The 25,025-nt window shown below is 37.7% G+C and overlaps 2 protein-coding genes across 3 annotated transcripts in view; one reads left to right on the top strand and one right to left on the bottom strand.

Annotated features, from left to right (window-relative positions):
• Positions 1 to 1,017: 1,017 nt before the first annotated feature.
• ints12 (integrator complex subunit 12) lies at positions 1,018 to 15,337 on the bottom strand. Of its 2 annotated transcripts, none has more exons than XM_059965394.1 (7): positions 15,260 to 15,337; positions 14,990 to 15,145; positions 11,842 to 11,953; positions 11,338 to 11,519; positions 8,353 to 8,512; positions 5,636 to 5,785; positions 1,018 to 3,442 (listed from the first exon to the last, which is right to left on the bottom strand). In XM_059965394.1, the coding sequence occupies exons 2-7, from the start codon at positions 15,037 to 15,039 to the stop codon at positions 2,879 to 2,881; spliced, it is 1,218 nt and encodes a 405-aa protein (XP_059821377.1). In that variant the 5' UTR covers positions 15,040 to 15,145; positions 15,260 to 15,337; the 3' UTR covers positions 1,018 to 2,878. The 2 variants fall into 2 exon arrangements, with proteins under 2 accessions (XP_059821377.1, XP_059821376.1); XM_059965393.1 differs by having other exon boundaries at positions 1,025 to 3,442; positions 11,842 to 11,994.
• gstcd (glutathione S-transferase, C-terminal domain containing) overlaps positions 15,321 to 25,025 on the top strand; it is a 224,664-nt gene continuing 214,959 nt past the window's right edge. Inside the window, exons 1-3 of the mRNA XM_059965388.1 lie at positions 15,321 to 15,377; positions 15,827 to 16,252; positions 23,608 to 24,096. Of these exons, the coding sequence (XP_059821371.1) occupies positions 15,839 to 16,252; positions 23,608 to 24,096 (903 nt within the window). The 5' untranslated portion in view covers positions 15,321 to 15,377; positions 15,827 to 15,838. The remainder of the gene's footprint in view (positions 15,378 to 15,826; positions 16,253 to 23,607; positions 24,097 to 25,025) is intronic.

Raw genomic sequence — 25,025 nt, 5'->3', positions numbered from 1 at the left:
GGAGAGGAAAGGAAGAAAAAAATATCCTTGAAAACTGTTACACATTTTATGCAATGGCATATAGTTAAGACCACTTATGGGATTTGAGCAAGTAATCTAGAATGACTCTTCCACTAAAGTACTGAGAATGTATTGGGGGTGTGAGGTGCTATCAAAGACGTAAGAATGAGATCTGCACCAAGGCTGTTTGGCATGACGTTTCTTTCTTCAGCAGTCCATGAGAATCAGTGAAGACTTGCTACTAGTCTACTCTGTGGGTTCTGAGGTGGAATCCATAGACTATGTCAGAGTGAAGCAGCTGCTCGTTCTCTCCCCATTTTCTTGTATGTTCTGTAAGTTAGCAAATAAGAGCAGGAGAAGCTTAATAACAAACAATAAACCAGACCTCCAGATTGGACCTGGGCAAAATAACGGAAAGCTACTATCATGGTATAGCTGAAAATTAATTTAAAAACTAGAAATATGAAATAGCAGAAAATGTTGGGAATACTGTACTCAGTACATTAGTAGAAAGAAAACAGTTAATGCTTCAGTTTGAATATCCTTCATCAGAAATCACTGAGGTGATACTACACTGATGGAGATATCTTTCAGATGAAATAATAGGCTGAGTCACACTGGTTGTTAGATCCACAAGAACCCATGCACTTAGACAAAGAGTAAGGAAGATGTGACTGGCATTTTATTCAATAACCCCATATCTTTCAATCAGTTCTGATAAAGGGTATTTCACTCAAAATATTAACTGTTTCTCTTTCCACAAAGATTGCCTGACCTGCTAAGTAGTTCTAGCATGTGTAGCTTTCTGCAGGTAGTAACAAAGGGAGAAATCAAATGATTGTTGATGATTAGATAGATTTTCTGGGTAGAGAAAGAGTCGATGCTTCAGACTGTTCTTCAGCACTGGTCAGAAGCTTCTCCCCATTGATGTTGTCTGACTTGTTGAGTATTTCCAGCATTTTCAGTTTTATTTCAAATTTCTATCATCAGCGTTTTTGTTTTCACATCTCAACTGTAACTATAGAAAGCAGTAGATTCTTTCTAGGACAATGCTCCTGCTGGTATGACTCCCAACATATGTGGACTGCTGAACCAGAGATCGCTTCATAGCTGGTTCTGATGGGGATTTCACCTTGCAGTTTCAATAAGGGCCACTGGCTGACAATCAAGAGCCAGACCAATCAGCAATTATGTTAAATTTACTGTTAGTTTGATTAAACCCTAACCTTTCCCAGTCAACACACATCAGCCTTATTTGAGCCATCAAGGAAGAAATCTGTTAACACTTACATCTATTGGCACCCACTCCTGCTGAAATGGGGGTCACCTAATCCAAGCCTCTTTCCAGACAATCACATATGAGACTATTTCAGCACGGAAGAGATGCTATACAGATGGACGTGTTTTCATTTAAGCAAGTTGTTAAACTGTGGCCCTGGCTGTTCTTAGCTGGAGATTCAATAATGCATGGAACTGCAATGAGTAGGGAAGGTCTTGTTAGGATTTTGTTCAATAGTCAACCCTCATTTCAACATTAACATTATCTGATCATTATTACATGAGTGCTTCTATGGCTTGTTCTGTACAATTTAGCTTTAATGCATCCTGCAGTTTAACAGTGTCCACACACCAGCTGCTTGATCCTATGGGACAATGGGAATGCAAGCCTTTAAATCATTGAATGAATTCCAAAGATCAGGGATGAAGACAATACTTTCTCCTCTGCAGAAATCCAGCACGAGAGAATAATCAGAAAATTACAGCATTCAAGGGTAAAGGATGGAAGCACCAACTCCTAAAAATTAATGTATTGACTAAAATGATGACTCTGAGTTATATGGATCAAAGGCAGATGAATGTTATTAGGCCATATTTGCTGTGTACATACATTTACTGTGCATGAATGAACACTTGCGACTATCAGTGTTGAAAGTATAGGTTTATTCCTTGACATTCACATTTGGAAGTCAGGGAACTGGTCAGCGTTTCAAAGTTAAAACAAAAAAACAGATGCGTTTCAAGGAAAAGCACATAAAAATATGTAATGGGACTAATTAAAAAGTGCTCCATTATTCGAAGTGGACAAGATTTGACTTTAATTCTTTTTCAATACCAGTGCAATTCACCAAATAGAGACGGCATCTCCATTAACAGTAATACACACAAAACAACATATGTGAACAGGTCCATTTCACACAGAATTAAAACCTCCCTGGTTTTCAACATCACAGTAAACTGGTCTCTCACTCAACTTTCAGATTTGTTTTGAGAAGTGCAGAGCATTTTTGGCCCATTAGGAACTTGAGCTAAATCTTTTAAAGGAAATGTTTTCTGTGGGTGCAAGGAAACCAGAACAAGTTTAAAAATTCGGTTTCTGTTACTTTGTACTGCATAGCTCACTAAGGATGTTGTTTCCTGCAAGCTATTGAACAACCAAGACCTTTGGCTCCTGGTGTCAGAAATGGGTCTCCAATCAAACTCTTTACAGATTGTTTGAAACTGCTATGAAAGGGAGTCTAAATCAGCGATCTAGTTAAAAGATTATCTTTTAAAACAGAAAAGGCCAGAATGTTAATTTTGTTACAAATGGCAACTTATGAAATGATTTTTTTTCTAACACTGTAATCTCTTAATTCTCTCAGCCTTGTGCTTATAACCTTTTACTGGTGTAGATCTTGATCAAAGCCATTTAGACCTACATAAATCCTCTCTCACGTGGTTTTCATGGGGCCTTCAGAGGCAAGAGATAGATCTGTGCTCTTCTCACAAATAAAAATCTTAGAAAAATGAATAAATCCAAGGGCATGTTTGTTGGCCTCCTTAGCAAGCTATTCTCTGTAGGAACACAAAGGCAACAGAGAACAACAGTGATGAACATTCACTTTTTAAGCTTCTTCTGTGCGGCTTTCTTCTTAACCATCTGGAGCCTTTTCATAGCATTAAGCTGAGACTCTTGAGATGTTGGCAACTTAACAACAGAAGAATTGCTAGCATCAGATGGAGTTTTGGCCCCATTGTTACCACCACTGCTGGTAGATGAGTTCCCTCCATTTCCACTGCTAGCCTGGCCAACACTATTGCCAGGTCCTGTTAAACTCACTTTGGTGACATTGTCACTGCTAGATGATCGGTTAAGACTCGGTTTCCCCAATGTTAGGGGTGGAGAAGGCTTTATAGGTCCAGTGCTAGAGTTAACGCTAGTGGTCGTTTTGGATCCCAGGCTTGCTTTAGAAGGTGCCAGTCCAGAGAGGCCCACTGCTTTCTGATTTGAAGAGGGTGCAGCAGGTTTCCCACTGGCGGTCTGTACAGTTGACCCCAGTTTAACTGTGGAAGGTGCTGCAGAAGATGTTTTAGCTCCAAAGGCAGCCCATCCTGTGAGGCCACTAACCGAGGAAGAGGTGGTGCTAGAATTGGAGGAATTCCCAGAAGCAGATGAGGTGGTCTGCAAAATAATGAAAAGTAAAATTGCCTTAAACTATGAAAGAGAAGCATAAGGCCGTATGAAAATACACACACACATGCAGTTGATATATATTTGTTTAAATATAGGTAACATTTTAAATCCCCTCCCTGGCAAACTGATTACATTAGCCACAGCTTATAAATAACCATGAATGTCCTAAAACCTTTCTCCAGAATTACCATTTACTCATGTCCTGCAGTGAATATATACTGGATGTGGATAGATCCATGGAAGGGATTTTTAAACACCCCCTCCTCCCCCCCCCCCACCGAGCAACATCCTTCAGTTTTCACCCATCTGGCCACAAAAGTCTTTCCATTTCTTCCCAAATATGATGCTGCAGGTTTACCTATCTGACCATGTTTCCTTGAGCCTTCCCAGCAAGAAGGTACTGTCACCAGCAGCAATAGCAAAAAAAAATTTCAAAAAAATCAGTGTGGGGAACTTTCATTCTTAACTACTGTATATCAGTCAGCCACGTTTTATATGAATGCACTGGTTGTTGAGGAGATTTTTCAGGACAGCACATGAAAAACTGTTGCACTAGGACAGTTCCACTTACTCGACCTTGGACGTTGAGGTCGTGGTACGAATAGTCATCACAAACTGGGCTCTTCCTCGGTTGCAGTGGTTAACAGACTTCTGTGCCTTATCGTGCACTTTGCTCTCCATGAAGCATTGCTAAACTGCCTTCTTGCCCATTGGATCTCACTGTTGATCCCATCCGCCCAGTTCGCCTGAGCTGACTTCATATGCAAGGACAGGTACGTCCCTACTTCACTGGGATATTAGACCCCCTGGCTATCCTCAACTGGTTCAGACTGCCTGTTCAAGCTGTATACTGGAATGTGGCCACTATCACATGCAAAGTTACTTTGAGCCACAGGTTAGAGCTGAGTGTCCAGTGGGGACCAAAAGTGAGAAAGCTGCCCCAAAATAGATATGACAAGATCTTTTACTGGAGACGCTACCCCTCCCTGGACATCCCATACACTGCAGCATACAATGGATGAATTTTTCTGATGATAACTATGTGAATTAATATAGTTTTACAGTTTGTAGTAGCATTGGCAGTGTACTAATTTGTTCTGTACTTCATTTAAATATATAATTTTTTACTTAGTTAAACAGTAGTTTGTCTTTTATATGCCTTTTAAAATATATCCATGAAACTTTGGCTGATTGAGGGAATGTAATGGTCCTGATGTGTCCCAATTAATTAGTTTCCATATCTTGTATTAGTTTAGTTTCTGTTAGTTTCTAAAGTTTAAAGCCTTGCCATCAAAATAATCAGATAATGATTCTCGGGAAATAAAAGCTAACATCTCTTAAGCTTTGCTTTAAGATGACTTCTGCAAATGTTTACACAACCACCAATAAAATTACAATAATTTCACATTCCTTTCAAATCCAGTTCTCTCAATTCTGCTTTAACTGAAAGCCATTGTTAGATTACGATTCTCTAGGAGATCGACTGCTTCAGTACTTCTGGCTGTGGTGGCCAGTGCTATCATGTTTGCTGTTGTGTGCTGGGGCAGCAGGCGGAGGGTAGCAGACACAAACAGAATCAACAAACTCATTCGTAAGGCCAGTGATGTGGAACTGGACTCTCTGATGGTGGTGTCTGAAAAGAGGATGCTGTCCAAGTTGCATGCCATCTTGGACAATGACTCCCATCCACTCCATAAAGTACTGGTTAGGCACAGGAGTACATTCAGCCAGAGACTCATTCCACCGAGATGTAACACTGAGCGTCATAGGAAGTCATTCCTACCCGTGGCCATCAAACTTTCCAACTCCTCCCTCGGAATGTCAGACACCCTGAGCCAATAGGCTGGTCCTGGACTTATTTCCACTTGGCACGATTAACTTACTTTTATTTAATTATTTATGGTTTTATATTGCTGTATTTCTTCACTATTCTTGGTTGGTGCGGCTGTAACGAAACCCAATTTCCCTTGGGATCAATAAAGTATGTCTGTCTGTCTTATGGCTTGCTTCTGATAAATCCAGATTAATTTTGCACTAAAAAGAAAGAATCCTCTACTACTATAAAAGCAACTCTATGAAAAAGCCCAACTAAATCAACCCCTTTTTCCAAACAACAGATACTTACAAATAGAAATTAAACAGGGTATAAGATTTTAGTTTAGTTAGAGACTGTTACTGTACCTTTACTTCAGCTCTTTTGAAAGCCTGAAATGTGGTCATTTCTTGTTTCTGCTTCAAGTCAGGCTTTTTCACCGATGGATCTTTTACTGATGGAGTGGTGCTAGCAACTGAACTGGAAGCCTTTGGAGCAGCCTTTTGCGTCTTCTGTGCCTGTATAATAGAAATGATTCTGATGAACAGACATGTTAGAAAAGAAGAGGAACATTTGGATAGGGTTCAATGTTTGAAATATCCAATCTAAAATTTCCAGCTGTTCTAATTTGCAGAATTGGTGCCCGGGAATTCAGGACAAGTTACTTCACTAAACCTGTAGACATTTTGAAAGATTCTTTTTTCTGTATTTCTTCTAGTCAAGGAGTTGTCAACCATAGTTAGCTTATTCAGGAAAAGAAAGGAATTTGCATTTCCAATCATCCCACTAGACAGTTTAATGACTGTTTAGTCTAAACATAAAATAGATATATCTATTTTCTATTCTTTCCCCTCACTTCTTCCCAACAACACTCATTATTATTATTATTATTACAGCTTTCAGCAAGCCCAAATGAGAATATTTCATTAAAGTCCAAATTTCTCCTAAAGTTTTCATAAACCCGATTTCTTCCTCCTTCATTTTTGCACTTCGTACTTTTAAATCCATAGGCATTTCTTGTCTGAACTATTTCTAACTACGAGTTCCACATCCAAAATCACTCTATGGGAAAAAGAAAAATTCTCTCAGAGCTTTAATGGATGGTTTGTATTTGGTCTTGCTCACAAGTAAAAATATTTTCTTTGAGTTTAACGTATATTTTAAGGCCACAGTTTAAGAATAAGGGGTAGGCCATTTAGAACGGAGTTCAGGAAAAACTTTTTCTCCCAGAGAGTTGTGGAGGTGTGGAATGCACTGCCTCAGAAGGCAGTGGAGGCCAATTCTCTGGATGCTTTCAAGAAAAAGTTGGATAGGTATATTAATGTCATTTGATCAATTAAAGAATAAATATAAAGTATCAAATAACACTTTATTTTGTTACTTTCAACTAAGGGCTTATTTAAGAGAAAAATTAGGTCAAACAATGTTATTGCCGAAATCTAATGAAATAGAAATTTTAATTCAAAAAGGAAATATTAAAAAAATTATATCTTGTATGTATAATTTGATTCAAAAACAGGCAATTAAACAAGGAGTCCATAAGTCAAGACAAAAATGGGAAAGTGATTTGAATATTAAAATTGAAGAAACAAATTGGTCAAGACTATGTCTTGATAGTATGACAAATACAATAAATGTTCGGTTAAGATTAGTGCAATATAATTTTCTACATCAGTTATATATTACACCACAAAAATAAATAAATTAAATCCAAATTTATCTGATCAGTGTTTCCGATGTAACCAAGAAACTGGTACTTTTTTACATTCTACATGGTCTTGTTCTAAAATTCAACCTTTTTGGACAAATTTAAGACTTTTACTGGAACAAATTATAGGAACACAACTTCCTCATAATCCAATATTACTCTTACTAGGTGATATTGAAGGGATAAAACCGAAACTCAAACTAAATAAATATCAGAAAGAATTAATAAAAATTGCACTGGCAGTAGCCAAAAAAGCTATTGAAGTTACTTGGAAATCGGATACATATTTAAGTATAGACTCTTGGAAGAAAGAAATTTATGGCTATATTCCATTAGAAAAAATTACTTATAATTTAAGAGATAAATATGAAACATTTCTGAAAATTTGGAGCCCTTATTTACAAAAGACAGGACTAAATATATAGATGCTCTGAAGATGAAACAATTGGTTATTTGGGGAAAGAAACATATATATATATATATATACTAAAGTTATTACGAACTCCATGGAGCATGTGGGGATCTTCCAACAACCAGGCACTCTTTCTTTTTTTTTCTTTCTTTCTTTCTCTTTTTTTTCTATAGGGTAGTTAGGGGGAGGGGTTAAGGGGAGGGGGGAAGGGTTATATACATTTTTTTTCATACTTTGTAATTACTTAAAAATGCAATAAAAAGTTTTCAAAAAAAAAAGAGTTAGATAAAGCTCTTAAAGATAGTGGAGTCAAGGGACATGGGGAGAAGGCAGGAGTGGGGTTCTGATTGTGGATGATCAGCCATGATCGCATTGAATGGCGGTGCTGCCTAGAAGGGCCAAATGGCCTCGTCCTACACCTATTGTCTATTTTTTTCACCATCTTATAAACCTCTAATCAGCACAACTCTTAGTCTTCAGCCCTGGCTTGCAAATATTGCCTGTATACTGCTCTTCAAAAAACAGAGTAAACTCATTATGTCCCTTGCTATTAACCACGACTTGAAACTGGCCAGCAAACTACCCATTAGGATATTATTGACAAACAACCCAATTTCAGCTCATTGTAATTGCAGGGTGTGTGGACAAATAGGCACAAGTCATGAAGAAGGGCCTTGGCCTGAAACATTGACTGTTTATTCATTTCCATAGATGCTGCCTTACTTGCCGAGTTCTTCCAGCATTTTGTGTATGCTGATTTGGATTTTCAGTATCTGCAGACACTCTTTTTATAAATAATTCTCTCATTGTCTCATGTGGTGAGATTACTGACTCAAAACAGGCACATTTTCCACTTCAAAGGGTTCCACATGTCATCAAAATTAAAATGAAAGATATATCTGCTTAAGATACATGTTAAAGAATGTTCTGGTGTATTTGTGTGTGTCAATTGGAAGAGATCTTACCATTTTCTTCATCTGTCTTGTACAGCGGGCACAATACCATACCAGTCGTGGATCATTTACATCCTTGTCCGTCACCTGGGGTTTATGACAGTCCTGATGGTAGAGGTTGTGACATTCTTGACATTCAACCAGTTGATTACCTGATGTAACAGTCATCTGGCTAAAAGCAAATTAGTTAACCAATGATTAGTATCACTAGATACATTATCTTATTGTATAAAAATGTACCCTCTTCATATTTCTGGTGTATTTCATTAAGTACAAACAAATTATTTTCTGAGATTGCATCCTTATGTTAGAGTTATTATTTATATGGCTCTCAGAGATGGAATGAAGTGGATCACTGGGCTACAGAAAAGTATAGTTTAATGCCTGGTATTTTATTTCAAATGAAAAAATGCAGAAGATACTAAGAGAATTGCCTCAGAATATGCCCCAATTGATGGACACAGTAAATACCAAGAACAGTTGAGAAATGCTGAGATACTATGCATCTTGAAATGTGATTGTTGACCAGTGTGACAGTCTGAATATTGTCTGTGCATCACACAAGGATAAATTTGTTATCATTGATATTGCAGACTTAGTAATGATGCAAGTACACTTGTTTTAAACAACTTCCAGATAAAAATTCCAACAACGAAGGTAGCAAAAAAATGATTATGTCTGCACTTTGCATCTTGTTGCATCGACCTTTTCCAGCTTTTTTTGTTCAAAACTAACTGGGGAAGGTGCAGAAACCAGACTTTGTAAAGAGACCAGTCTATAACTAGTTTTCTATTTACATTCAATTATGAATTAACTATAATGGACCATGTAAGGGTGGCCGAAACTGACTTTAAGAGCTTTCACTTGTGGCAAAAGTAACATGACTACAGGACAGTTGAAGGAATGAGTCTCACTCAGTTACCCGTAAAGAGTCACAATAGATCAATTTGTCTTCTTTAGAGTTCCATTATTTCATTGTATGCGCATTTTGCATCGTTTGATCCATTTAACAAATGTTTTACCTTCACACTAACTTCTTAATTTTGGCTAAGTATGAGGCGTTTTTGCAAATAACTTAACTTGCGAAGCAAGTAATCTAATTTGCATGCCTGACTCAGAAAAACTGGTGTGACAGACAAATATGAGGTAAGTGTTCATCTCATTTTATCTGCCCTGACGTAGTAACCAATTGTTACAGTGTCTTGTAAAAGTATTCAATCCTTTGTTAACATAAATGAGTATTAAAACCAGGGACTTTGATCAATTTAACTGAGAATTTTTTATTTGTGAATTACATGTTCCCTTTTCACAGTAAATCCAAAAAAAAGGGAAAACTGTAAAAATGAAAACTAAAAATACAAAACCTTCAATACAAAATACTTCAAAAGTATTTATTCCCTTTTTTGATAAATCTCTATTAGCTTTGCACTACATGATGGAGCAAGATTTGCTCATTCCTCTTTGCAAAATTGCTCAAGCTGTGCCAGGTCAGTTGGGGAGCGGTGGTGGACAGTAATATTGAGGTCTTGCCAGAGGTGATCGATCAGGTTAAGGTCAGGACTCTGACTGGGCCACTCAAGGACATCAACTTACTTCATTTGAAGCCACTCCATGGTTGCCCTGGCAATGTGCTTTGAGTCATCATCCTGCTGAAATACTAACATCCTCCCTAATTTAAGCTTTCTAGCAGCGGCTAACAAGTTTTTATGCAGAATCTCTCTGTATTTAGCATCATTCACTTTTCCATCAATCCTGATGAGATTTCCATTCTGTGGTGCAGAAAATCAAGGAATGATGCTACTTCCACCAAACCTCACAGTTGGGATGATGTCACCTGATTGATGTGCATTATTAGATTTACACTACATATACTGCTTAGTGTCAAGGCCGAAAAGTTCCACTTTAGTCTCATCTCTAAGTGTGATGCTTTGCAATTTTTTAAAAAACAGGCACGAATATGCTTTTTTAAAAAAGTATTGCCAGGGCTTCTTCCTTGCCACTCTTCCATAAATATGCTTTTTGTGCAAGGCCTTAGAGAGTGTTGCATCTCCAATTGCAGCCATTGGCTTCTACAGCTGACTCAGAGTGGCTGTTAGCATCACAGCAGCATCCCTTACAAGTGCCATTCTTCTCCAGCAACTAAGTGTAGAGGCCGACCTGACCTAGGCAGTGTGGCTTTGGTTTTATATTTTTCCACTTTTTCATGACACACTACACTGAATTCCACAGTATGTTTTGTGCCTTGAGATTTCTTGTACCTCTCCCCAATTTATGCTTCTATATTATCATTTCCTTGACTTGAATGCTCTGTCTTCATTTTTGCTTGGTCAGTTGAAAATCTACCATACTGTTGGACCTTACAGGGGGGGTGGGGGGGGTGGTGGGGAGTATTTATTCTTATGAATTCATTAAAAACAGGTGATCTTCCAATTTTCTACATCAAGAAGTTGGTAAGGTAATAAACACAGAGAAGTTAGTGTCATTATTACAAAGGGAATGAATATGTTTTCAGCCTCACAATATTAGGTTTTAATTTTTAGTAAAGTGTTGACAGGTTTTGGAATTTTTAATTTGATTTCACATGATGCACCAAGATTTATAGATCAGCTCAAATAAATCCTATTGCAATATATTTCATATTTAGAGAACGGGACAGTAAATATGAAAATAGTTGTTGGGGTTGAATGCTTTTTCAGGGCACTGTACCTCAGCACAAAATAAATATGTCTCAAGTGTTACTATTGCATAACATGGGAACCTAGCAAGTCAATAAAGCATTTACATACTAAGCAAGCATACAAAATTATTATTGTAAAGATTGAGAACAAGTATAAACATGTGACTATAAAAGGATAAATGAATCATTTCTCTAGGCCCTGAACCCTAACCCCACTTTCCCATCTCTCTTCTAAACTTGCATTACCTGAGGAATACAATTAGTTTTGCAATGCTCTACCTATGGGCACGTGATTTATAATGGAAAAAAAACTGTCATACCGGCACACCACACATGCCAACCCCATTTCCATGGCAAAGTCCTCTGCGCTCTCAAAACCAGGCAGGTCAGGCATTGCCAGGTCTTTACTGGACTGAACAGTGACTGGGGAAGATCGATTCTCTGGCTTCTCCAGTCTGGCCTTTTTCTGGGGATCAATTCCTTCCTGAGTGTCCAGCTTAACCTTTCAAAATTGGAAATATTGAGTTAATTTAATTTATTAAGATTTTTTTTTAAAAGCTAAAGATTTACTACATTACAGTACTTTGACAGAAAATACCAACTTAGAATCCAATTCAATTATGACATGTTAATGTAATTTTTTAACTAAATTTTAACAAAATTACTTCAGGGCAAACTGCACATTTAATGGCTCACATATGTGCCAAATCAAATTTTAGTAATAATATTCTGACAGTTTAACAGTTTTAAGTGATAAATAAACTCCCTTGTGTATACAAAATATTTGCTATACAATGCTACAGGTGTAAGCTAGCAATCTTCACCTTTTCAGCTGGCCTCTTCTCAGTTTCCTTCTTCGTTTTTTCACTGGAACTGGACTTTCCATTATTGCCAGATGTCAGAGATGTGGATACTTTGGACTCCTGCTTGGCTAAACTGGATTTGGAACCAACAGTTACTTTGGGTGTTTCAACTTCCTGTGCAAGAGGGATACAAAAGTTAAACTATAGGCTTGATACTGTTTCAAAAACTTGGTTGAAAAGGGAAATTAAGGAAGTTACAAAGGAAAACTGATGCTGAGTGAGTGCAATGAGGCCCAGCAGATAGGGTATTATATGGGAAAATGTAGAATTTCCCAGTTTGGCAGTAAATATAAAATGTAAGGCACTACATGGTGTGACATGGAGTTCTGCAATGCAAAGGAACCTGTGACCTCAGTGCATGATTTGCAAAAGACTTAGCATGCATTACACATGCATGTACAGCAAATAATTATGAAAACTAACAGAAAATTAATGTTTGTTGAGAATTGAGCTCACAGGTAGGGAGGACTGGATTCAGTTATGTAGGGCAGATATGCAGTACTGCGTACAAAACTGATTCCTTTGCTTAAGGTTGCTAATTCATTGGAATGTTTACTAATTAATTTCAGGAGTGGATGCGTCATTTTCTAAGGCAAGTTTAGATCTGCTAGATTAGTATCTGCTGCAGCTTAGGAGAACTGGGACGTAATTGTAACATACAAGGTTCTAAGCAGTATCAGGTGGATGGGGAGAGGATATTTTCTCATATGGAACATCTTAAATTGGGGGCCACTATTTAAAAAAATATAGGTCCTTCAACTTTGCTCAAACTTTGATGTGATAACTTTTTTTTGGACCAACTTTTCAGATTACTGCATACAAGAGTTCGAATATGTATGCCCAAATGCTTGGTAGTTGTCACGTGACTGTCAAGTTAAAATTCAGCTGAGATCATAAAGTATCACCTTTGGAAGAAGCCATTTAGTCCATTGAGTCCACACCAGTTTTTACGAGAACAATGTAGCCCCAACTCCTACAAATTTCCTGCACAAAGTGAGGTTATTTGGCTTAAAGTATCTATATTGAATAATCCCATTGTCTGTAAAGCGCATTCAACATAGGAGATGTCCATTTTGGCTCATTAAGTCCACATCAGTTCACAGAACAATCTTATTCCTCCACTAATTGCTCCTGTAACTTAATCTTCCTACATTCCTGTCAACGTTTTCAGATTGTACTGTCAACCCACATTAGCAGCAATTTACAATGGTCAATGAATCTACCAACCCAGTTGTCGTTTAGATGTGGGTGGAAACTGGAACACCCTCATTGACACAGGGAAAACATGAAAAACCCTGACAGCACCCGAGGTCAGGTTTGAATTTGATCACTTGAGCTGCAAGGCAACAACTCTGGTAGCTTTTCTCTCCCCATATCCATCTTTTGGTATTTATCCAACTTTCCCTTAGCTGGTGTCTATTACAAATATTATTTTTGTGGAAAAATATTATTATTTGATAACCACCTGAACAAAGAAGCTAGATTAAATTTCTCCCCCTCCAACCAGAGAAGGTCTTCACTCAGTCACCATTCATTTTAACAGAAGTTTCAGGATGATGGACCCGATCCTCTTTTCTCCAGTGGATGAAGCAGGTACAGTAACAACATTTAAAAGAAAGCAGAACAGGTACATAGAAAGGAAACAATTTAGGACTTGGGCGAAATAGGACTAACTTAGGTAGGCACAGAATAGGTGGGGCAAAGGGATTGTTTTCATGCTGATTGACCTGCTGTGGATTTCCAGCAACACAAAGTGTTGAACATAATGACTCAACATTGCTACCAACTTTCTCTCTGCCTTCAAACTCATTTGATCAATCTCAGCCACTAGAAAATGTAGGTATGGGTCCCAGTCATGCCCGCTTTTTTGTTGATTATTTGGAGCAATCCATGACTGCATTCAGCGCCCATGCAGAGCTCACAAATTTGAACAACTTTCAAAATTGAGTGAAATAAAACAGATCAGCACCTCTTCTTCCTCAGAAGACTGAAGAAATTTAACATGTCCCTGTTGATCCTCACCAAATGCAATATAGAAAACAGCCAATCTGCATGTATTACAGCTTAGCATGGCAATTGCTCTGACTAAGACAAGAAACTACAGTGTTGTGAACACACTCAGTATATCAAGGAAACCAGCCTCCCCTCAATGGACTCTGTATAGAAACATAGAAAACCTACAGCACAATACAGGCCCTTTGGCCCAAAGCTGTGCTAAACATGTCCTTACCTTAGAAATTACCTAGGGTTATCCATAGGCCTGTATTTTTCTGAGCACCATGTACCTGTCCAGGAGTCTCTAAATAGACTCTTTGTATCTGCCTCCACCACTGTCACCAATAGTCCATCTCCTCTATACCTACTTCCAAGCACCTTAAAACTGTGCCCTCTTGTGTTAGTCATTTCAGCCCTAGAAAAAAGGCTCTGACTATCCACACGATCAATGCCTCCCATCATCTTATACACCTCTATCAGGTCACCTCTGATCCTCTGTCGCTCCAAGGAAAAAAGGCCAAGTTCACTCAACCTATTCTCATAAGGCATGTTCTACTATCCAGGCAACATCTTTGTAAATCTCCTCTGCACTCTTTCTATGGTTTCCACATCCTGTCTCTACTTCTCACTCCCCCAGTAAAGCAGCCAACATAAATCTACTCACCCTAAACACTTTTTCTTCTCCCCTCCGTCCCATCAGACAAGATACAAAAGTCTTAAGGCACATACCACCAGGTTCAACGACTATATATTGTAATAAGGGTACTGAATGGTGACCTATCACGATAAGATGAATTCTTAATCTTACAATGTACCACACCATAGGCACCTTATTGTCTACCCGTATTTTCTCTGTAACTGCAATTCTGTTATGGCTTTTTTCCTTGTAGTATTTCAAGGTACATGATACGATTACATCATATGTACGGATGGCAAGTAAAACCAATTTTTTTTCACTGTACCTCGGTAAAAGTGGCAATAATAAACACATTTACCAATTAAATTTACAACCCCACCCACAAATTTACTTAGTCCATTTATGATCCCAGACTCGGTGAAATTCCAACATTTTCTGTTCTTACTGAAAAACTAGCAGTTATTGTTTCCAATGCACCTTCTGTTGCTGCCGAAAGCTGCACTCGCTACCTCTGGCCAATGCCTCATCCAACAGAGCCTTCAGTTTCTCCGCCGAGTCTTTACTTTTTGAATGCAGATACCCCAAGGCTTTCAAGAAGAGCGGGTCCAACTCCAAACTGGGAACAGCCATGTCCTGCAAAGGTGAAGAGGAAACTATATATACGTATAATTAAAAAGAAAAGCCCTAACTCCAGCCACATTGAACTAAATTCCCAGGAATATACAGTTTCATGTCACCCTTCCCCACCTCAGCGTCTACTTCGCAAACCTTCCGGTCCTACTTTCTACATCTTCCCCCAACCCGCTTAGCAACGGGTACATCCGGTCCGACTGTGCTTTGATTCCCCTGCTGTGCATGTGTTCAGGTAACTAATCGGAGGCCCTGGTGCTGATAAAATAATAATATTCCTCTGACTCCTTTATCACAGCCCCTCGACAAACTGTTTGAAGTGTTGATAATTACAGTCACTAACCTGTCAGCACTAAGCTCTGTTCGATTCTTTAGATTTGGAGTCCTGGGCTTAGGATAAGTTTAGACTCCGCGCCTTTGGACATGGGCTGTTAATGTAGAATAGAGAAAAACAGAGAAATCAAAAGCTCTTCTATTAATTTTATACTAAAGAATGGTTGCCCTTTGCTGTAATCAGAATCTGTTTCTAAAGCTCCTGTTACTCTGCCCTCATGTGTTCCATGACACTGCTGATGCTGTACTTTTAATTTTCCTGCTGGCGAAATGTTGAAGTTGTTAATATTTAGAAGTTATTTTTAAGTGTTTCAATATTTTAAGTGCATTTTAATTCCATTCTCCCTCCAGGTAGTTGCAAAAATGATGAAAGTGGCCATTGACGATGAGTGCTTGTATCTGGAGATTTCTAACTATATGGAAGACAGAATTTTTCCTCTGCACACATCCATTGTTTTATTTCTCATGTCCTATTGTGACACTACATCTTTAAAAGTTTTCCTTGTGCCAAATAAGAACGTTGCTGATCGTACCTTATGGATGAAAAAGGTTCCTGCCAATATTCCTGTGACTATCATTTCAGAGCAGGAACTCCCTCATGTGGTGCAAAGTTGTCGTTTACCAGCTCTGGTGGAAAAGAATGGGAATTTTTGTCGAGCAGGCCTTGCTGTGGTGTTGAGATATATTATTCACAAAACTTGTGAAGCTGACTGCAATCGCAAGGATATCTCTGAGCTACTTGGTTTTAAAAAGACATGTTTAAAGGCCTGTGCTGAGGTGAGTATTTAGGAACAGATCAAGGCTTAACTGATCTGTAGTTTAACTTTGTAATATTTGTTACTTGTGGCTTAGTTGGTAGTACCCTTGCCCCAGAATATTGAGGGTTCAAATCCCAATGCAGGATTAATAACAAAAGCTAGGCTGGTGTTTCAGTGAGGTATTGAGGGAACGTTTCAATGTTAAATCAAATCCTTTTGGTCCCCTCTTCAAAAGGGCATAAAAGATCCCAACTTTCAAAATAAATTTATTGTCATCATACGCTATTCTGTGATTCATTTTCTTACACACATTCACAGTAAGTACAAAGAAACACAAGAGAAACAATGAAAAATTGTCACAAACAACCAATGTGTAAAAGACAAAAAATTGTGCAAATACATGAAAGAAAATAACAAATAAATAAATAAAAATATTGAGAATATGAGTTGTACAATCCTTGAAAGTAAGTTCATAGGTTGTGGAATGATTTCAGTGTTGAGGTGAGTAAAGTTATCCACTTAGGTTCAGGAGCCTGATAGTCGAGGGGTAGTAATTGTTTCTGAACCTGATGGTGTAGGACTTAATGCTCTTGTACTTCCCTCTTGATGACATCAGTGAGAAGAGAGCATGACCTGGATGGCATGGGTCCTTGATGATGGATGGTGCTTTCCTGCGGCACCACTCCTTGTACATGTGCTCAGTGGTGGGGAGGGCTTTGCCTGTGATGGAATGGGCTGTATCCACCAGCTTTTATAGGCCTTACAATTCTTGGGCATTGGTGTTTCCGTACCAGGCTGTGATGCAACCAGTCAGTATACTCTCCACTGTACATCTATAGATGCTTGTCAGAGTTTTAGATGACATGCCAAATCTTTGTAAACTTCTAAACAAGTAGAGGCACTACCATGCCTTCTTTTTAATGGCACTTAAGTGCTGAACCCAGGACAGATCCTCTGAAGTGGTAACGCAGAAGGATTTAAAGTTACTGACCCTCTCCACCTCTGATCCCCTGATGAGGACTCACTTACAGACTTCCTCCTGTAGTCGATATTCAGTTCTTTGGTTTTGCTGATGTTGAGTGAGAGGTGATTGGCGTGACACCATTCAGACAGATTCTCATTCTCCCTCCTATATGCTGATTTGTCACCACCTTTAATTTGCCCAATGACAGTTGTGTATTCAGCAAACTGGAGTCGTACTTAGCCTTACTAATTATATGTATAAAGTGAGAGCAGGAGGCTAATATATGAGATGTTGCTGCCAATACAAACTAACTGGGGTCTGAATGTGAGGAAGTTGAGGATCCAGCTGCAGAAGGACGCACTGAGGCCTAGATCTTGGAGCTTACTTTTTTGCTTTGAGGATACTATAGTGTTGAATGCAAAACTGTAGTCAATGAAGAGCATCTTCACTGTTCAGATGTTCCAGGATCAAATGTCCCACGACATTTTGTTATGGAAGAGGAGGTAGTCCTGGAGTTTTTGTCAGTATTAATGCCTCTGTTCTTATTTCTCATGCATATTAAGGAATCTTTGTCAATAATATTTGAGGGAGCTTGGTGAATGCAAATTGGCTGTTGTGTTTACAATAAGTCGCACTTCACAAGAACTTCATTATTTATAAAGCAGTTTATGATGTTCTGAAAGTCATGAAAACAGTTTATAAATGCATATATTTCTTTTATCTTGATCAGTCATGAAAATGTCTAATTACCAGTGCGGCCACACCCATTTAAATTTCATATTTCAGCATTCCATGTAAAAGGTGGATCCCAATTTCACTTTTAAATGTCCAACTTCCTATGCCAATTGTTCACCTGAAGAAATTGTTTCTCTGTATCTATGCTTTTCAGTCCCTTTATTATCTTGATTACTTTAACTTGGGCTTTGTAATTCAGTTAGGGAATACCCTGTGGTAGAATATTTCATTTCCCAAAGCATATCAATCTTGACAGACTCCTGATGTGTACCAGTCTTCCAAAATGTGTGAATGAAAGCCTCACAAGAGTTTTAGAACTAGGGAAATGACTCAGTTATTTAGAAAGTAAAATAATTCCCTTTAAATTATTGGAGAAAAATTATTGCCGAGGAGAGAGGCGAAGAGAGAAGTCCAGGGTGATTTATGTTAGAGTTGAAAGAAAATTGTTTACATTTAAGAATTTAGAGCATAAGAAATAGAAGCTATATAATGTAATTTGGCTTTAAACTTAGTGTTGAAAGCCAGGAAAAGTTTATGGTTCATTGCTTAAATTACTAGTTAGGGCAAAGCTAGAGTTCTGGTCATCACACTGCATGAAGAATGTGATAGTATGAAGGATTCATGAGGATGTGAACAGAGTTGGAGAATTTTAGTTATGTATAGGTTTTGCAGAATTTGATTTTTCTTTCTTAACGATTTTGTTAGGTAAAATCAATAATTGATTTTAGAGATTCATATTATTTTTAACTGATTTCAATTTTCAGGATTGACCAGAATTAGTAATATGGAGATGGACAATGTATCAATTAAGGCATGACATTAAAAGCTTTAAGTAGTCACTTGTGAAGTATTAAAATATGCATACAACAATAATATAGATTTATAGCATTGTGCTCATTTGATAGCTGCAAAACATTCTTGACAATGTTGAGCTTTCATACCATTTGAATGAAATTTCATTCCTTTTACAATCTGAAAGAAACATTTTGATTAATCTGTGTTGTTGACATCAATCAGTAGTTACCAATTAAAAGAAAATCATGTTATGGTATAGTTATAGATCAGGAGAGATTGTATAGGCTAGTTTCTATCTTTGGACCAAAAACAGTTGAGTGCTGATTTAATTGAGATACATAAAAGGTCAGGAAGGACTGTTTCCTTTCATAGAGCAGGTCAGTAACATGGAATTTTAGATAACTGAGGGGAGTTAAAAAAATTTGCAATCAGTAGAATATATGTGGTGTTAAATTTATTGCCTGAAAAATGTAAAAGGCTGAAACTCTACAGATTGAAAGCTGGATGTAGTAATTATGCAAACAGTTTATGGTCTATTTCAGCCCCATGAATTTCTGTGATATATAGTGTGCAATATCTTCTACACCAGATAAAGTAGCCACTGAGTGTACGTTTGTAGTCTTCTACTGCTGTAGCCCATCCACTTCAAGGTACGACATTGGCATTCAGACTTGCTGTTTTGCGCATCACTGTTGCAGCACATGGTAACTTGAGTTACTATCGCTTTCTGTCTGCTTGAACCAGTCTGGCATTTCTCCTCTGTCCTCCCTCATTAACAAGGCATTCTCACCCATGGATCTGTTGCTCACTGAGTTTTTTTTTGCTTTTCGCACTATTCTTGGCAAACTCTAGTGTCTGTTGTGTGCGAAAACCCTGGGTGATCTGCAGTTTCTGAGCTACTCAAATCACTGCATTTGGCACCAACAATCACTCAATGGTCAAAGTCACTTAGATCACACTTCTTCCCTGTTACGATGTTAGAAGAGTCTGAAGAGCAGCTGAACCTTTTGAGCATGTCTGTATGCTTTTTTGCATTGAGTTGCTACCATATGATTAGCTTGAATAGATATTTGCATTAACAAGCAGGTGTACAAGTGTACCTAATAAAGTGGCCACTGAGTGTCATTTATGATGGAAATGGTTGACAAAAATGGCTCTTATCATGTTGACAGAGGCTAATTACATAGAAAATGCAGCACAGAAACATTTAAAAGTTCCACTGATCCACACATTTAAGCTCTACATGAGCCTTTTTCCATTCCATTTCATATAATCCCTTTAGAAAATACTGTGAACAATATACAGAAATATAGCATTGGATATTTGTGCCTTGACTGCTAATAACAATGTTCGGTCACGTCTTTTAATGAAAGACAGAGAGATAAGCAGTATGTTAAGATTTGTCTGTTCTGTTAAGGTGAAGAGTATGTATAAAAGTTGCTGGTGGGCAATGTAAAGGGAAATTTTGAGTTGATGTGAATTGTATTTTTTTAACAATACCAATTTGCATTTTTGTAGTGTCTTTGTGGTAACGAACCATTTCCAAGTATTTCAATGGAACATTATGAAACTTTTAATAGTGAGATACATAAAAAAAGGTTAGGATATGATCAAGTCGGACAGAGTGGTAGATCTAAGTGAGACACAGAGACAATAGATGCTAGAATTGATGCAGGATTTTGATCTGAAATGTGATAGTTCCTTTCACCCCTACAAATGATGCTCAACCCATTGAATTCCTGTAATAGATTACTGTTAGACACGTGAGGCTGGAAATGCTGGTAGTCTGGAACAACTCACAAAGATACTGGAGGAAATGGACAGTGACATTTCAGGATGAGCCCCTTCTTTGTTTATTGGGGCAGATTTTATGAAGTGCCTTCATGAAGAGTCTGAGTTACAGAGGTTAATAGAGGGAACTCCAGAGCTCAGGGACAAAACTATAGAAGGAAACCAGGAATGTATTTTAGACAAGAACCCAATGAGTGATCTTGGAGGCTTTTAATTCTGGTGGAGGTTACAAATATGAATAAGGCACAACATTATTGGGAATTTAATAGGATAGCACCTTCTAACTGAAACATCTTAAACTCTGTACATACTGTAAACTACTTTTAAAGTGCAGTGATTGCTTATCTAGATGAGTGCAGTTGTCAGTCTTTCTAAAAAGATTCCACAGTCATTGCTGAACAAATATCTGGTTACAGTTTTTGAACTGTGCTAAAGCAGGCTATGCAGGGTTAGCTTTCTGTATATTTGGCATACAGGCTGTTTACACATTACAGAATACGACTACATATCCCTAGGATCCTCTACATGTAATAAATCAGATGTGGAAAGAACAGCAGATCTAAAATCGTACATTTTACTATCTACAATGTAAGTCCCCAAATTTACACTCAAATTTTTGTAGTGTTTTTAAGAAAAATATTAGCAATCAGTTATTCTCTAAGCGGCAGTGTAAAAAAGTTTAACATAATTTGAGAAGAATGTGACCTTTTTGGATGTTAATCTTTCGTTCCTTATAATTGGGCATCGGCTTAAGCTGACATCATTTAATAATTTTAGATCTTAAGCTATTAATTTCTATTCTGAATACTAAAAATTTCTTTTTTATTAACTTTAATTCTATTTATAAATGGATTTTAACGGACAGCATAAAATCTATTTTACACTTGGAAAGAATCTCAATCCTTGCTGGAAGCAATCCAGTGCAAAATAGCCTCCAAAAAAAACTGAAGAACTATTTATTTTTCCCATGCAGTATTTCAATTCCATATTTGGTGTTTCCCAGTGTAAAAATGCTTCTTGTGCCATTGTTTCAGTCATAAGATCTTTGAAAGTATGTTTGAACCTTGTCTGTCTTAGTACTGATTTATTAAAGAATGCTGGTGGATTATTACAGATACGAACAGTTAAATATTTTTTCTTTAATCCACTTTCTGAAGAATTGCACATGGGCAGTGGACCAAGTTTAATCTTCAGACCAAGCAGTTTTGAGTATAAGGATATGTAAATCAGTACAATTTATTTGATTTCTGTTTTAAAGTTATATTTCATTCTTTATATTCTGCTTCTACTATCAGTACAGTATTTACAGTGGAAGCTCTCTGTGTTAAATTGTCACCCATCTCTGCTAGTGGTGCTCCTAATGTGCTACTACTAACAATTGGATAAAGAAACAGACAAGTTTATATTTGGCCTTTTATGATGACTAGAGAAGTACTTTTGAAATGAAATTAATTCTTTCAAAAGTAATCACAGGATCCTTTAATGGAATCCTTTCATGGAATTAAAAAAATTGGTGTTTCATCTAAAAGTGGGCACCTTTGATAATGGAGATCTTCCTCAGTGCTGCATTAAAATGGTGAATGTTGTCAAGAATTGAAGATTTCATACTATTGTGTGCAGATTGTATTTTCAAGTCTTTACATTTATGTTTAGGTTTTAACACCCAATTATTTTGTATATTGAGTGCATGTATCTTTTTGGAGTTATACAATGCTAACATTAAAGTTTCCTGGCATGTTTGCTGGGAAAGGTTTGAGTTTAATAGCTGACGCATATTTTCCTTAGTTTTTGATAGTGTGGTTGCAGAAGAGGCATTGTTCCCTTCAGTCGCAGGTGAACAAAGGGAGTTAATTGTTGGGACTTTATGTATGACTCTTTATGACTACACCATTTTGCAAGATGCTGACAGATTCTAATACAAAGGTGAAGGGAAAATTTGTTCAAGCTTTGTATTCTAAGGCTACAAAGGAGTAACTTCTCACCGATGACATACCCAGTTCTGCCAATGTTGCCTATATATCAAGGCTATTAAATATTTACATAGGTGACACACTTCTGTTCGGCGATTCCACTGCAACTTCGCAGAGCTGCTATTATAATTAAAAATATTTTACAAAAACTTGCTACTACCAAGTACAAAAAATCTGGGCTGCTGCTCAAGTCCAATTCTGAGAGAGTTCTGTACTGTTTTTGTTGAACTCGACTGATGTGATCTTGAACCAAACTTATGTCTCACGTGTTGGGTGGAGGTAAAAGTCTCTGTATCACTCTTTTGAAGAAGTGCAAAAGAATTAAACATGAGGAAATCTGCAGATGCTGGAAATTCAAACACCACACAAAATGCTGGTGGAACACAGCAGGTCAGGTAGCATTTATAAGGAGAAGCACTGTCCACATTTCGGGCTGAGACCCTGTGTTGCAAAATAATTACCTGTGTTTTGACCAATATCTGTCACTCTGTGAGCCTCACTAAAATATTTGGTTATTATCAGGTTGATGTTTGTGGGATCTGGTTGTGAGCAAATTAGCTGCCTCATTTTCTATGTTACAACAGTGTATATACTTCAACAAAGGTTTATGAGTGCATGAAAGTAAAGAGGCAAAGAAATCATAGACACTAGATGCTGCAGATGCTGGATGAAGTGTCTCAGCCTGAAGCATCGACTTTTTATTACCATTCATTGATGCTGCCTGACCTGCTGAGCTCCTCCAGCACATTGTGTTTATTAGGTACAGAAACGTTTTCCTTTTCAAATCCCTTCTGATGTCTGCCCAGTGGAGTTACTGGCAAAAAGCATTTTTAAATGTGTGCTTTGTGTATTAAATGTTGTCGTTGAAATTTACCACGAATCACCAAACGTGGGGGAAGAATGCATATGTTTAGCATGGGGATTGAACTACGTGCAACCACTAACTCAGATTCATCTGAAGACTACATTTTGTGTGGCACATAGATGTAAAAATAATGAAATAGCATGTTAAAAGCATCTCAATTCCCATCACTGGGATGCTGTGCTGTAACCATCTCTTAGTTGACAAATAACGCAAACATTTGACTGGAATAATGTGTATGTGCTTTCGTTTGGCAGGTGAGCCAATGGACCAAGTTGTGTGAAATTAGTATTCCACTCGCTGTGGAGAGTTTCCTTGGGAATAGCCATTGCCATCAAAACATTCCACCTGAGATAGTACACTTGGAGCAGAAACTTGGGGAACCTGTCCGCGTTCACAATGATGATAAGATTCGTAGGCAGAAACTGCAAGAGTGGACCAAGAACAAAAATAAAGAATCTTTCATAAAGGGATTTGATAGAGGAGCTGGCTGCTGTGATGAAGGAGTAGACATAACTAAAAATTTAATTGAGGAAAACTTGGATACTGAGAAGGCAAGCCTTGAGCTGAAAACTGCACTTTCTAAACTTACAGTGGAGCAGATACCAGCTGCGACCAGCAGGGAGCAGTCCTGTATTAGAAAAGTGAAAAGCACCGCTCTTCCGCCTCTGGAACATGTGTTTGCTGAAGGGCTTTACTTCACTCTCACAGACATAGTCCTGTTTCCTTGTCTTCACTGCTTTTTTGTAAGTTTCTCGTTATTTGGTTTGTTATCTGCTTTGTTAGGTTGTGAACATGATCTTTTCAGTTTGAAAGTAGTTCTCATTGGGTCATGTTATATTGTCTGTATTGACATCTACAGCCTTTATCTAAAATTACTTTAATAGAATTGGAGCACTAGTGCAAACTGGTTTAACATTTAAAAAGAAATGATTTGCCTCGAACAACGTCAACTGTTTTTATTTGCACAGGTACTGCTTGGCTTGTTGAGTTCCTCCAGCTGTTTGATTCCAATTCCTGCAGTCTCTTGTGTGTCTGCATCAAGCTATAATTCTTTATATAAAGCAGATTTTTTTTGGAAAAATACTTCACAACACTTCATGGAAAAGCTTGAAGTTTAACACTAAAGTGGATTTTTTGGATTTATAGAATTAAAATAGAAATTCAGGCAGCAGACACAGAAAGAGAGGCAGAATTATCATTTAGGATCCAAGTCCCTTGGTTGGAATGGCGCTGATTAAGAGATTTGTACCTGAAATGGTAAATCCATTTCTCCCACAGGTGCTGCCTGACCTGTTGACTTTTTCTAGTATATTCTGTTTTTATTTCAGATTATTAGCATCTGCAGTCTTTTTAAGACTTTCATATTAATGGTTTTGCAGTTGCATTCTGTTTTGTTTTTATAGAGCCGGTAGTATTCCATTTCGACCATTAAACTTCACATTCTAATCATGCTAATCTGGATCTGGACCCATCATCACTCATCATATTCACTGATCTTATGCTTAAAGATCTTTGGAGCATAGTAAAGGTTTCTACTAAATTTCAATGGTACTATTGCTATCTGGGCTTCTTCCTGTCTTCCATCATATCATATGAGAGATGGTAAAGCCATTAACTTTGGGATAAAAAGTAACAGGGAATTTCACCTATTACTGCACCATCTGCCAGAGTT

Source organism: Hypanus sabinus, chromosome 3 (assembly GCF_030144855.1).
Source record: "Hypanus sabinus isolate sHypSab1 chromosome 3, sHypSab1.hap1, whole genome shotgun sequence".
NCBI lineage: Eukaryota > Metazoa > Chordata > Chondrichthyes > Myliobatiformes > Dasyatidae > Hypanus > Hypanus sabinus.
Note: the sequence above shows the minus strand (reverse complement) of the source record. Positions and strands in the feature narration are given on the sequence as shown.